This window comes from Vidua chalybeata, chromosome 12 (genome assembly GCF_026979565.1).
Source record: "Vidua chalybeata isolate OUT-0048 chromosome 12, bVidCha1 merged haplotype, whole genome shotgun sequence".
Lineage (NCBI taxonomy): Eukaryota > Metazoa > Chordata > Aves > Passeriformes > Viduidae > Vidua > Vidua chalybeata.
The window spans coordinates 11,256,803-11,269,845 of record NC_071541.1 but is presented as its reverse complement, the minus strand read 5'-3'; the positions used below and the strand labels follow the sequence as shown (position 1 = coordinate 11,269,845).

The 13,043-nt window shown below is 42.8% G+C and overlaps 1 protein-coding gene across 2 annotated transcripts in view; it reads left to right on the top strand.

The window, feature by feature from the left end:
- The first annotated feature begins 323 nt into the window (after window positions 1-323).
- The window catches only part of CHCHD6 (coiled-coil-helix-coiled-coil-helix domain containing 6), a 108,967-nt gene continuing 96,247 nt past the window's right edge, over window positions 324-13,043 (top strand). Inside the window, exons 1-4 of one of the 2 annotated variants that reach the window (XM_053953475.1) lie at window positions 324-491; window positions 2,181-2,310; window positions 3,234-3,288; window positions 4,531-4,657. In XM_053953475.1, coding sequence (XP_053809450.1) covers window positions 402-491; window positions 2,181-2,310; window positions 3,234-3,288; window positions 4,531-4,657 — 402 coding nt within the window. In that variant the 5' untranslated portion in view covers window positions 324-401. Of the gene's footprint in view, window positions 492-1,169; window positions 2,081-2,180; window positions 2,311-3,233; window positions 3,289-4,530; window positions 4,658-13,043 lie in introns of those variants that run through there. The other variant, XM_053953476.1, reaches the window with a different exon arrangement.

Genomic DNA, 13,043 nt, shown 5'->3' with positions numbered 1-13,043 from the left:
GCTGCTGTGTCTGACGAGAGGTCATCCTTCCTCCACTTGGCAAAACCCCGTGGCTTGGACGTGTAGCAGTGGAAGTTGTACGGGCAGTTTCGATGCCGCGTTCACCGCCAGGGCGGTGCTGAGGGCGGGCTCACCGGGCCAGGAGCGGGACTCTCCGCTATCCCGGAGGCGCCTTGGTGCCCTGCGCTTCCCCGGCACCGGGCGGGCCGCCCTCTCCCGGCACAGACTACATCCCCCAGCGTGCACCGCGCCCGACCGCTAGCACCGCGCGGCGCTATTGGCCGTACCGCGGCCGTCGCCAATGGGGAGCGGGTATATTGGCAGGCGCTGCCGGGGTAGAGGCGCTGCTGGCGGCCGGTGCGAGAGAGGGGCGCGGCGAGGACGGGGCGACCCCGGGCGGCATGGGCGGCAGCGAGAGCAGCCAGGGCGGCAGGAGGGTGTCCTTCGGGCTGGATGAGCGGGAGCGAGTCCGGGTGCTGCAGGGCATCAGGGTGAGGCGGCTCGGGTGTTGGAGGCGGGGAGGCTGCGGGGGCCGGGCGCGGAGGGAGCCGGGCTGGGGAAGGCTCCGGCCGGGCGGTCAGGGGAGCGAGGTGCAGCGCTGGAAGGGAGGAGGGGAGGGAAACCTGGAAGGCTGAAGGAATAGCGGGTTGGAGAAGTGATGGGGCGAGTGGTGGGAAAGAGGGCTGGGGGCCTGGGCATGGCCGCTGTCGAGCGGGGGCACGCCAGCTCTTTATTTTCACTTCCAAACTCTGCTGTCAACCCTCTTTCTCTCCTCGCTGCTTAATGACCTCGTTTTGCCCCTGCCTTGTGCTTTGCAAGCAGTTTGATGCTAACGGCGCTGCGCGGCTCTGAGGGCATCCAGGAGACAGCTCTGCCCTTGCTCATGGTGCCAGGAGCCCGGGCAGAGCATCGCTGTGCGAGCAGCGGGAGATGAGAGCTGGGAACAGGGCGGTGTTCCTGGGAGGGACACTGGGAAACTGCTTCTTGACCTTCGGTCGGAAATTGACAAGTGTGTGTTGTGGAAACAAGCCCTAGAGAGTGGTGGTGCTACCGTTAAGGAGTATTTTTCCCCGTTTATATTTTTCTTTGGTTTTTTTACATGTTAGTTTTGGGTTTTTTTTTTTTATTACTACCATCATTTTCATTGCTCTTGCGTCTTGATAATTTTATGTGATTTCTCCCTAAAATCTGCCAGAAATTAACTTACAGAGTGTTGCTGTAGCTGCTTATTTTTCATCCCATTTTGACTAATTATTTGACAAAAGTTAGCTAAGATTGTGCCTATCTCCTTGTTAAAGTATTTGATGGAGGTAAAATTATCTTTGCCTAATTTTTCTTTACAGGATATAGACAAGGATTTGTGTCTTTAAAATTAGGAATTGGGCATGATAACAATGTAAAATGAAGGTATTAAAAATGCTGTCAAGTTGGGTAGTAGTGGTATAACTTAAAATATGTTTTCTATTGTGGCATGTCTAGGTGGGGAACAGCCTCATTTAGTTTTGTTCTGCAGCCAGACCCTCTGACCTTGGCAGGAGGAAGGGGTCAGTTTTAACAGTGCTGTGAGAAGCCTCTTGGACTGAATTGCCAGAAAACTTCAAGTTAACTTTTCTTTCTTTTTCATGGGTTTGAACTCAAGTCAGGGAGTGAAAATGAAATTGAGATTGCAAAAGTGTTTGCAGCCTGATGTGGGTGGGAAGCTGTTCTCTGTCACATGGGTTGCAGCATGTCTGCCATGCTGATCTAGGTTCAAGAAGAGGAAAAGATGAGCTTAAAACCTGCTTAATTCCTTTCCTTCCACTTCGGGTAGATTTGTCCCTATACAAAGGGTAAACATCTTTAAGGGTGCTCTCCACCTTTGTTGGTATTTGTGGATGACTGTCTAGTGATGCTTTTAGGGTCAGGCAGTAGATTGGAGGTTTTGTCACTTACTGATAGGGTATGGGTTTTGAAAACATGAAGTCAACATACAAGTAAAAGGTTTTAAAAACATAAAGTCAACATACAAGTAAAAGGTTTTAAAAATGTAAAGTCAACATACAGGTGCTGACTGCGTGGACTGGAGGGACATTGCAATGAGGTAACTGACAACACTTCTGTGCTATCATGGGAACTAACAAACGGGGAGGTTCACAGTGAAATACACACCAGAAATGGACTTGGCTGGTTCTGTGTTTCAGCTCACTGAAGATGTAGTGAACCGGATGAAAGCATCATCTCAAAGTAGAAGGGACAACCAGAGATCTCCCCGTGCATCCAATGGCACAGCTCCATCCTCACTGGCTGCAGAAGGGAAACCCAGACCTACAGGTACTGTGGGGTGGTGCTGCCACTGCCTGTTACAGAGGCTGCTGGTAGTTTTCAGTGCTATCCTGTTGGGAGAGGAGCTCTTTGGTTAGCCTGTATCACTCTGTGAACATTTCTAGCATTTCAGATCAACGTGCAATAAACAAGGCAGAAATATTTTGCTTTTCATTTCTGGCAAGCTGCCTTGTTGTCTGCTCTGCATACCCAGGGTGTATATTGTGCATGGGTGAGGGAAGTACTGCTTTTTATTCTTTGGAAAGAAGCTCATAGGGAAAGATAACCTGTCTAAGCACAGCTGGCTAAGTGGATGATGAAAACTTGGTTTCTGAACTTGTCTTTCTTTACATATCAGAAAACTGTTTGATTTCTATTGGTTCTCAAATAGACTTTGGTGACGTATATCAGCAGTGTGGATTTGTTTAAGGCATCCAGACTAAAATGACGTTAGGGAACTAGGCCTTTGCTTTTAGGGATTTGTTTGCTGTCAGCCTGTGTCTTTCCTGAATGTAGATTTAGCTTTATGGATGACCTGAACTCCATCAAATAATTTCATCTTCACTCGTGGAATCCCTTTTAATTACAAGGAGAGAAGGAGGTCAAGAGGAAGACTTACTGGAACTAGAGAAAGGAAATGGAAAATAGGTCTACAACCATGCTCATGTTTCAGCATATATAAGGGTTTGAGGAGTTAATATCCTCACGTGGAAGTTTTCTGTCGCATGGTTTATTCAGTGTGCCTGTTTGAAAATGATGCTGTTGTTGTGTCTGTTTCAAAATTCAAACTCTATCCATCAAACTTAAATTTCTTGACCTTTTTTTTTCTCTTGATGAATAATATGAAATTCTCCTAAAATAATTTATGATGTGATGAAGGACTACATTTGTAGTTACTATTAGTTGTCACACGTTTCTCTTCTCCTTTCTAGGAGTTCAGCCGCCAAAGGCAAGTGACTCTGCTGCAGAGCAGGATCTCTACAGGAGGTGAGGTGAAGCTCTTGAAAAAGACAATAGTTTAGCTCATTTGGGAATATATCTATGTATGCATATATCTGTGTTTTACTTCAGTCTGAGCATAATGGGTGTGTGTTTGGTAGTGGCTGAACATGAGCTCAGGTCTCCAGGTGGCCAAGCAGGCCAGTGGCATCCTGGCTGTGTCAGCAATAGGGTGGCCAGCAGGACCAGGGCAGTGATTGTCCCCCTGCACTGGGCACTGCTGAGGCCACAGCTCAAACCCTGGGTCAGTTTTGGGCTCCTCACTACACAAAGACATTGAGGTGCTGGAGTGTGTCCAGAGGAGGGCAAGGGAGCTGGGGAAGGGGCTGGAGCACAAGTCTCCTTGGCACTAGCTGGGGGTGTTTAGCCTGGAGAAAAGGAGGCTCGGGGGAACCTCATGGATCTACAACACCTGAAAGGAGATTGTAGCCAGATGGAGGGGCGGGGGGTGTCAGTCTCTTCTCCCAGGTGTGACAAGTGACAGGACAAGAGGAAGCAGCCTCAAGTTGTGCCAGGGGAGGTTTAGGTTGGGTATGAGGGAAAATTTCTTCACTGAAAAGGTGATTAAGCATTGGAACAGGCTGCCCAGGGAAGTGATGGAATCACCATTCTTGGAAGTATTCAAAAGTCTTGTGGATGTGACACTTGGGGACATGGTTTAGTGGTGAACATGGTGGAGTTGGGTTAATCTTTTCCAACCTTAACAAGTCTCTGATTCTATTCTATGGTTATGTTTTAATACCTGAGGCTTTGAAGCCTTTTTTTGGCTCAGGGCTGCTTCTCTTAGTGCTGTTGCTGCATACATTTTGTGTGATTTTTCTTTCCTGTGCAAGAGCCAAAGAGCAGCATTGTCAGCCAGGCTGACTCCTTTTATTGTTGTATGTCCCTTGATCTTTTCCAAAGCAATGTCTATTTGTCTGGCTAACTGCTTCCTATTTTCACTATTTTCAGGTGATAATTAAGTACTTAATAGAGCTAAATAAAACAGAAGTATAAGCTTATGTGATGCTATGCCTGCCATTGTTGCCAGAGCTGTACCTCACTGGAATTGCAGGTCATATTTAAAGTTTGTTGGGCTTTTGAGTTCCTGCTGATAATGGGATTGTGAGCAGATTTTGTGTCAAATAGATTCTGGATTTGTGTTTTGGCTCTAAGCAGGGCTACTCCATGACAAGCCATGTTGCCACAAGTCTGCTGATGATCTTCTCTCTGCTTTTGATGCTCATACAGGTATGTGGAAGAACAGACACTGGTCCAAGAGGAGTTGCTCTGGCTGGCCAAGAGAGAAAGGGAAGCAGCCAATGAGGCCAAGGAAAGGAACAGCATTATTGAGGAGAGGCAGAGAGCAGCCCAGCTGGTGAGTAACAAACCCCCAGCTATGTTTCCAACCTGCACAGGCTAAAATGGCTCTGCTTGAGGGGATTCATTTAATGTCACTTGTGTGATGAACTTAGAAACTTGGGTTTAGGCTGAAACATTCCTCACCTCACTCATCACTTAACATTTGGCCCACAGTGCAGCTGCAAGCTCCACTTGCAGCATGTCACTCTGTGCTGCCAAGGCATGAACAGTGACTGTGCTGAGGACAGTTTTACCAGTGGCAGGGAGTATGGTGTGTGTGTGGTCCTTGTCTAGCTACAGAGAACTCTTCCGAGCTCTTAAGTGTACGAAATAAATGTTTCAATATATAAAGGATCAAATTCTGCTGACCTGATATATCCTGAGACTTTGCTTTTTTTTTTTTTTATAGGGTATAATAGTGCATGTACACAAATTAATAAAAAGTAATCATGTTTTCGTTTGTTTGAGCATTTTTATAAATCTGGTAAGAGAAGAGCTGTTGTAAAACTGTCAAGTATTGCAACCTTTTGAGGAAGGTCTAGGATTGATTTTTTAGAGCCCAGGAAGCATAAACCCTTTTTGAACACACCACTGACTCCCAAACCAATTTGTTCTTGCCCAGCAGGCAGACTGACTTTTGGGGACTTCTTGCTGCAGCTTTTACTATTAGTCAGGCACCTTGGTGTTATGATGACCCATTAGGTTGCTGTCATACCAGTGCTGAGAAGAGCAGTGCTGGAGGCACAAATACAGTGAGATGAGGCTGAGTAGAGCAAAAGGTTTTTATCAATTGCTACAGTACACTGGGATTGTCTTTGGTGCTTAATATTCACGTGATACTATTTTATATTGTTCTCTTTTCCATACTGCCATTCCTATGGCAATGGTGTACTGTCTGTAACAAGTGCAGAGTCTTACTGGAGCTGCCACTTTTTCCTGACCTGCAGTGGTGTCAGGGTGTGACAGTGAGGTGGGGCCATGCTTGCCACAGTGAGATCCAGCTGCTCATTCCTTCAGACTGTCCTTTAAACTTTATTGAGAGAACTAGACCAAGAGAGCTCTCCTTGCCTGGTGCATACTGAAAGGATGGTTTAGGGAAAGGACAGACTGGAGTATGGATAGTCTTTATTGTGGTTCTTTCATCCTACTGATCTGTAGCTTAACAAATGTGTACTTGATTTAAGTGAAGAATCCTGTGAGATTTGGGGTTTTTTAATATGCTGAATGCTAACAGGCTTGGCTTCCCCAGGCAAAATGTGAAGCATTTAGAGGTTATAATAGAAAGATATTTTTGGGGAGGGACTGAATAAATAAAATGTATGTAAGAATAGTGATAGTGGTACAAAGAATAGGTCTTTATAGCTGTAGTCCATCTCTGACAGTGATCCCTAGCAGCTGCTGATGGAAAGCACGAGGACAGAGCAGGAATATAACAGTATTTCCCACCTACACCCTTGGAAATGCTGATGTTCTAAGACTTAGAGGCTTTGAAAGCAAGAGGTTGTATTTTCACTTTGGTGGTTAACAGTCTTTAAGGAAATTCTCTTCTGTGAATTGGTCTGTTTGTGGTTCTGGACCCAACTGTACTTTGTCTCCATGATAAAATCTGTGTATGATTGGATTGGTAGGTGTCTGAGATTGCTCTCCTGGATAGATACAGCTTGTGAATGGCTTCTGTGTGGCAGGAAATTTCCTCGTGGCAGGTTGTATCCTGACCATAGGGTGCTGGATCATTGCTGAGCTTCAGAGCAGTGATGTCTGAGGCAGGTGACCGTTGCTCCTCTGCAAAGGACATTTGGGTCAGCAGGTGCAGTATTAACGCTGTTTTTGCTAGAGAGAGAATATTCTCTTTATGAATGCAATTAACTGGCTTCTTTAAGAGCAAGGGGAAGAAGTTGGTGGATTTGTTGTCCAGTCTAAAGATATGACTTTGCTCAAAGTAGAGCCTTGCTCTCCTGCAATGAAGTGGAGTGTAATCCTGAAGAAATGTGACTAGCAGAGTCATGCAATATTTGTGAAATGCAAAGATACCTCTAAAATGAGCTGGGACCTGACTGCTCACATAGAAAAGCTGTTTTATTATCTGAATTACCTTTCAATCCTGTAGTGTTGCATACCCATACCATGCTCTGTAAAAATCTGATTAGGGTCCCATTGTGATAAATAGTGACCACAGTGTGTTAACCCAGAATGTGGTGGAAGAATGAAAAACTGTTACATTTCATTGCTTTTTAACTATCTCTTCATCAGTCATAAATTTAGGATCCTTAAAAAATGGGATAGTCTAGTCTGTCCTTGCAAAGATGAGGACAGAGCTATTGTTTGTCAGCTTCTAGATATCTTCCTAAAAAGGAACTGTTGTGGCCAGATTAAATTATTGGGATCCCTATCAGAATTGCTTTATCTCAGCTACAGTTTCCTTTTGAACATGGTTACCTTATTGTATTGACTCAGTCCTACTCAAACCATGTCTGTCCTTTGTCTTCTAGTATTTTCCTCCTTTATTATGATAAGGCTTGAGTGTTTCTTGCTCTTCTGTTTTTTTGCCCCAGCAAATGGGAAAAATACTGGATATGAGCTGCTCATCCATGTCTTGTGTCAATCTTCTCTTTCAGGTAGAAGATAGTGGAACTCAAGGTATCTAGTGGTAATCCAGGTGCAGATAGCAATGGAAGCTATCTGCTTACATTTATAAGAAAGAAACTTCCAGGGTTGTTGTTGTTGTGACCTATTAGGGAAATGAGATTAAAAATGGGGCAACTCCCATGAAAGAAATAACAAATGAATAATTTGCTTCTTAAGCAGCACTTAATTTGGTAAAAATTGAAAACTATGCCACACATAATTAGAAAACTTTATTCATTTTTTTAGTATTTGCATTAAGATCTTGAACTGCCCTGTGCTCTTATCGTATCAATAGTTCAGTGATTAGTAGCCCTTTTTTGTACTGTTGTCCGCAGCAGTGCTGGAACATTCCCCTGTAACCGTACCACTTGTATAAATCCAAGTACCATAGCTGTATTTTGAAGTGATTTCATTGTGGTTGTGCTGAACATTGCATGCCATTTAATCTATTCTTTATAGCTTTCACTCACTGACTTTTATTATTGGAAATATTGCTATAAGCACTTCAGTGTTATTATATGGTGCACACAAAGAGAGGGTGGACTAGAATTAACCTTTGATATGGAACTTGCTGTCAGCTTCTGGGGCCAGTTACTAGATTGTTTATAGGGCAGGGTGCAGATTAAAACTTATTTTATTGTGGTTTATATATTTTGTTTAGCTGATTTTTTTCTCCTTGAAGTGTACTCGTTTCAAGAGGGATTTAGAGTTAAATACCTGGCTCCTTTTCTACATTTTTGTCATGACCTTTCTTTTTCTTTTAATGACTTTGAAGAAGGTACTTAGCTTCTAGATTCCTTGGGTTTTGAGTAAAATTCCTTACAGCTTTAGTTTAAGAAGCAAAACAGCTCTGTAAGTAATAGTGCAGCATTCACTTTCCTCTTTGAGTGAATATGGCTTTTTGATTAACCCTGGGGACTGGCTCAAATGAAAGTAGTCTGCTAAGCTGCTGTAGAAGAACTCTCCCCAATTTGTATTAGAGATAAAATGTGGTTTTTTGTTTGTGCAGCACTGCAGGATCATGGTGCTGAATGGACTCTATGAATAATTTAATGCTGTGGGTACTTACAACACAACAAGGATTATATGTACAGTGTTTCAGAGCAAGGCCTAGGGTGTTTAACTAATGCTGCTGCCGTGCTTTAAGTCTCATGTGAAATACCGAAGAATTAACACAGCTATCTTTAAATCCTTTTCTATTTCTAGCATGAGGAACTTGCAAAGTTGTCAGTCAAGTTATTTAATTGCTTGACTATGTTGTGAATAGTCTCACCATTCCCCTATGTGAGAAATCTTTCCTTTTTCATTTCCAATTAATCAAAACTTGTTCTCTTAACTTCTCAGTTCTTTTGGGTTTCTTTTTTTTCCTCCTTCCTACCAATAAAGGAAACTTTGCAAACAAAGCTGCTCTTTTTCCTCCTTTTTGCTTTTGTAATCCCTGAAGGTTGAGCAGCATGTGCAGCATATGCATCAGGAGCCTCTTGGAGCCAGGGACTCTGTGCCTGATGGTTTTTACTGAAACCTTTAAGACAAATCAATGTGGAATGGGGATGGATAAAAGCAGAAGCTGGAGGGGGGAAATAAACGCGATTAAGCGAAGACATCTCATTACTACTCTAGAAAGGGAGGATTATAACTTATAAAATAGGAGGATCTCATTTAGAGGCCATGTGCACTTGTGTTATCAGGACAGAGGGAGAGCAAATAGAATAAATGAAATTAATACTTTGAAAAGAAGCATTACCCGGATTTAAGCATTGAACTAATATGATTTGTGTAAAGCCCTGAAGTTCTTATCTCCCCATTAAATACCCCCAAGGATAATGGCTTTGTCAGAGTTATTGACCAAAAGTCGTCATCTTCCTTCTCACTTTGAAAGAACGAGTTCAGAAATGGGGTGATGGTAGGACAGACTTTGCACTATGACCAGCTGTTTCAGGCACTGGCTGCTGCTTGAAACAGACTGGGCAGTGAACTCATAATTGCTGGAGAGTTTATCCAGCAGCCCACGATGGATGACTTGCTATTCCCAGTGTTTCTGATCATGCCTGCTCACTGGCTTGCTGGATGGCAACCTTTGCTTTCTGGTGGTTCCAGCATTGGACTGTTGTGACTAGCATGGCTCAAATGGGCATGAAAGGAAATACAAGAATGAGAGTTTGTTTCAGGTTGCTCCAGTAGCTGATTGTAATTGGCTGTACGCTGTTGAATTCTTTCAGATGATTTCTTCCCCAGATATAATCTTTGTTTTTCAGAGCCTCTCATCTCCTCTTCTTGATTCAGGAAAGATGGGATGAAGGAAGAATACGTGATTGGGAATGCCTTTAAAGCAGTGGGTTTTGATAAATTCACTTTGTGAATGTGGCATTCTGAATTCTTGGGCTGTGCTATGCATACTTTGGACACTTCCACCCTTGATTTAGTGCATATTGGGCTGCTCACATTTTAACTGGTATGCTTTCTTCTCCATTTCAAAGAACGTGGAAGTAAAACTGCTAAAAATTACTGAAAATAGCATAAACAGCCAGTTCATAGATTGTTACAATGGAGGAGAATCTTGGTGTTAGGAAGTGATCAGTTATTTTCTTTTTCACTTTGTAGGGATACAGGAATGATCCAATGAGCCCATTTGTGCAAAGTTTCCTTTATATTCCTGGTAATTGATGAAGCTTTAAGTGAATCTTGTGGGGTTTTTTGCTGTGAATTGCCCACTGTTGTTGATCAGTGTCAGCAGTAGATGCAGCTGAGCTGGTACTGAAGATTGTTTTAGAAACTGTGCTGAGCATGATTTACTTTGTTAAGGCTTTGTGATAAGCTGGGGATCAGCTTCATCCTGGCTGATTAGCCATAGGTAAGCATTCCTAGATTAACTGGGGTTTTGTTGTGTGTAATCTCCTACCATTGTGACAAGCTGTAGTGACCGGATGAGGCCCAGCAGTAGCATGGTGTTTGTTGGAACTGTGACAGTGTGGAGCTATCAGTGAAGTGACACTGCTGGTTTCAAGGTCAGGTCTCTATTGTCAAAACTTGTCTTTTTTTTTCCTCCCTGTTTTTGTTTGAGTTGATGTAATGAAAGGTATTGTCTCTGTGAGCTTTGCATTATGGTTTGGAAACTGCTCACCTCAGGGACAGTTTATTTGGTCCTGTTGGCTCTACAGCTAAAACACAGCACACTGAGCTGAACCCTTCCCTTTCTAAAGCTGTAAACCTTGTAAAAAATAGGTTGGTTCTGGGAGGTGACATGGCTAATGCATGAGGTTTGGTGTTTCCTGGCTTTTTATTTTCTGTAAATACTTTATTGAAGTTTTTTATGGGTGAGGCAGAAAACATAGATTGAAATCTGAAAGTATGGAGGCTTGTTTCAAATAATAGTGAAAAACGAGGAAAAAGCCCATTCAGTTTGATTTTCATTGATGTTGCAGTTGTTAGGAACAGGTTTTTATATGTGTTTATGAAAGACACCTTTTTTTTAGATTATTTTTTATGTTTTCTTTAGAAAATAAGTGGTGCATTTAGTTGTTAGAATCTTCATTCCTACCTACAGTTGTGGGGGCAGCGGCTCCTTGTGAACATGGTTTGCTGTGGTTTGGCTCTTTGCAGAGCATTCACAGGCTGTATGTCAAACACCCAGACCTGCCCTCAGTGCCTGCAGAGCCAGGTAGGGTCCCAGCCAGGTTAGCAAGAGTGGCAGTGTCTCGGGCTGGAAATTGCAATGCAGTTGTTTTTGATTGCTCTCACTAATTGACAGCTAATTCTTCCACTAATTAAATGAAGCTGCCTTTTAAATATGTTGATAGAAATGGAAAGATGTATTTTTAGGTTTGAGACTTAAGGATTTATTACCAAATGTTGCAAACTATTGACGGGGGGATTGAAATAGCTTCAGTCCTTGTGCCTTGTATCCCTCTGTCTTGTTGTGTGTGAGCCTGAGACACTCTTCCGACTTTCTTCTGAAGAAAATATATTAGTATGTGGAGACTTTAAAATTAGTGGTCTGTTATTCTATAGTCTCAGGCCAGAACATCCCTCCTTTTCCCTACAATTGGGCTCCTCTTTGTCTGCTACCCTCTACTATAAAAGTGGGTTTATTTCTTCAGTGAAATAATTACTTAGTGAAACCATTAAAACATTAAACATTTAAGGGATCCCTATAGAAAATAATCTTGAAGTGTTAACTGATGGACTGTGGAAAGGTTTGCATTAAATTTAAGCTTGGCATGGTGAGGATCTATCTACATGTCTTCTACCTCCAGCAAGCTAATAACTTCTGTTCTCTGGAGTATCAGTGAGGTCTAAATTTAACTAAAGCAATTTTGGAGAGTGTGCACTACAATAAAGGCAGAAATTGAAAACACAGCCAATGCAAAAGAGAACCTCCTCTTCTCTGGAGGGAAGGAGAAGGTGTTACCTGGCTAAGGGTAAGATTCTGCCTATGTACTGCTTATTTTCCTGCTACTGCTGCTCTGATTTGTCAGACACTTATAGCATTTTTTAATAACTTCCAGTTTCTGCAGCTAGTCTTTTATCTCCTGACTGAAGGTTAATTTGTGTTTGGAGAGTTTTCGTGGACTTCAGCAGCTGATGGTCGTTTGAACTTCTCATTTTTGTAGTCTCTTGAGCTAAGAGACCTTATCACAAGGTTGGCCTTTTTTAAAATCCAACAGCTGCAACAAATTGAAGTTGTCTGGGGTGCAGCTTACTTCCCCTGTCTTGCCTTCAATTTTCCATGCCTGTATTTCACACTTTTTTTTTTTTTTGTCTACCAAGTTTATGTACTCCACAGAAACTTCTTCAAGATTCATTTGTTCTGATTTAGGGTTACTGTAAAGCCATTTCATCATTTAAGAAGTAAAAGATAAGATTAGCCTTCACTTTCCCCTATGTATAACTGCAAAATATTCAATTCATAAAGAAATAGGAGAATAATACGTTGATATTTTTCTGTGACTGGTCCAGCAAAACTAGTACTGAGTCTTACTATTCTGCTGTCAGACTATTCTGTAGTAGAGAATTCTGCTCTAATTTACAGCTCATTCAGGAGGGCATAAGCAGCACAAGACAGGCCCAAAGGCCAAACTGTGTCTTAACTGTTGCGTGGATCACCACTTCTTCCATGCACTGTGGTGTCCCAGCTGGAATCATTGCATTCCACCCCTTCATCCACATACAATTTACCTTTCTCAAGCATAGGTAAGTTACAGATTAAATTAGAAAACTGTTCAGCTAATAGGAAGATTCCTGATGGGCTGGAATGTATCTGTGTGATAGCACCTGTCAGTGCACAGCACAACTGGCGTGGGTGTTCCAGTAGGAATTCACCAGCTGCTTGTGGGAACACATGGGCTTCTCAAGCTGCCAGAGCCGGGCCCAGCAGAGCAGGTGTGTCCTGGTCAAGATCATGTTTCCTCAAATACAGTGTCTTCCACAAGGCCCAGTACAAATGGCTTTGTTGGATTGATACTAGTAGATCAAACTGAGTCTAAATGGTATGTGTGAGTAATCAAAATAAACACTGATGTAACTTTTTATTTCTCACCTTAAAGAGCAGTTAAAGTGAGCTGATACAAAGACTAAGTTTCACTGGGGTTTTTTCCAGTTTGTTTATTCCCTCCCCTCCAGTTGGACATCCTCAAACCTGCCCCAATTTGCTGATGTTTATTTTAATTCTTGCTTGCTTCCTTCTTTGTCTCTCCATCTTTTTACTGTCCCGAAGCTGCAGGATGGTTTGCTGCTGCTGCCTCTCCTCGTTGTTGGTGTTATCAGGCACGTGTGCAGCG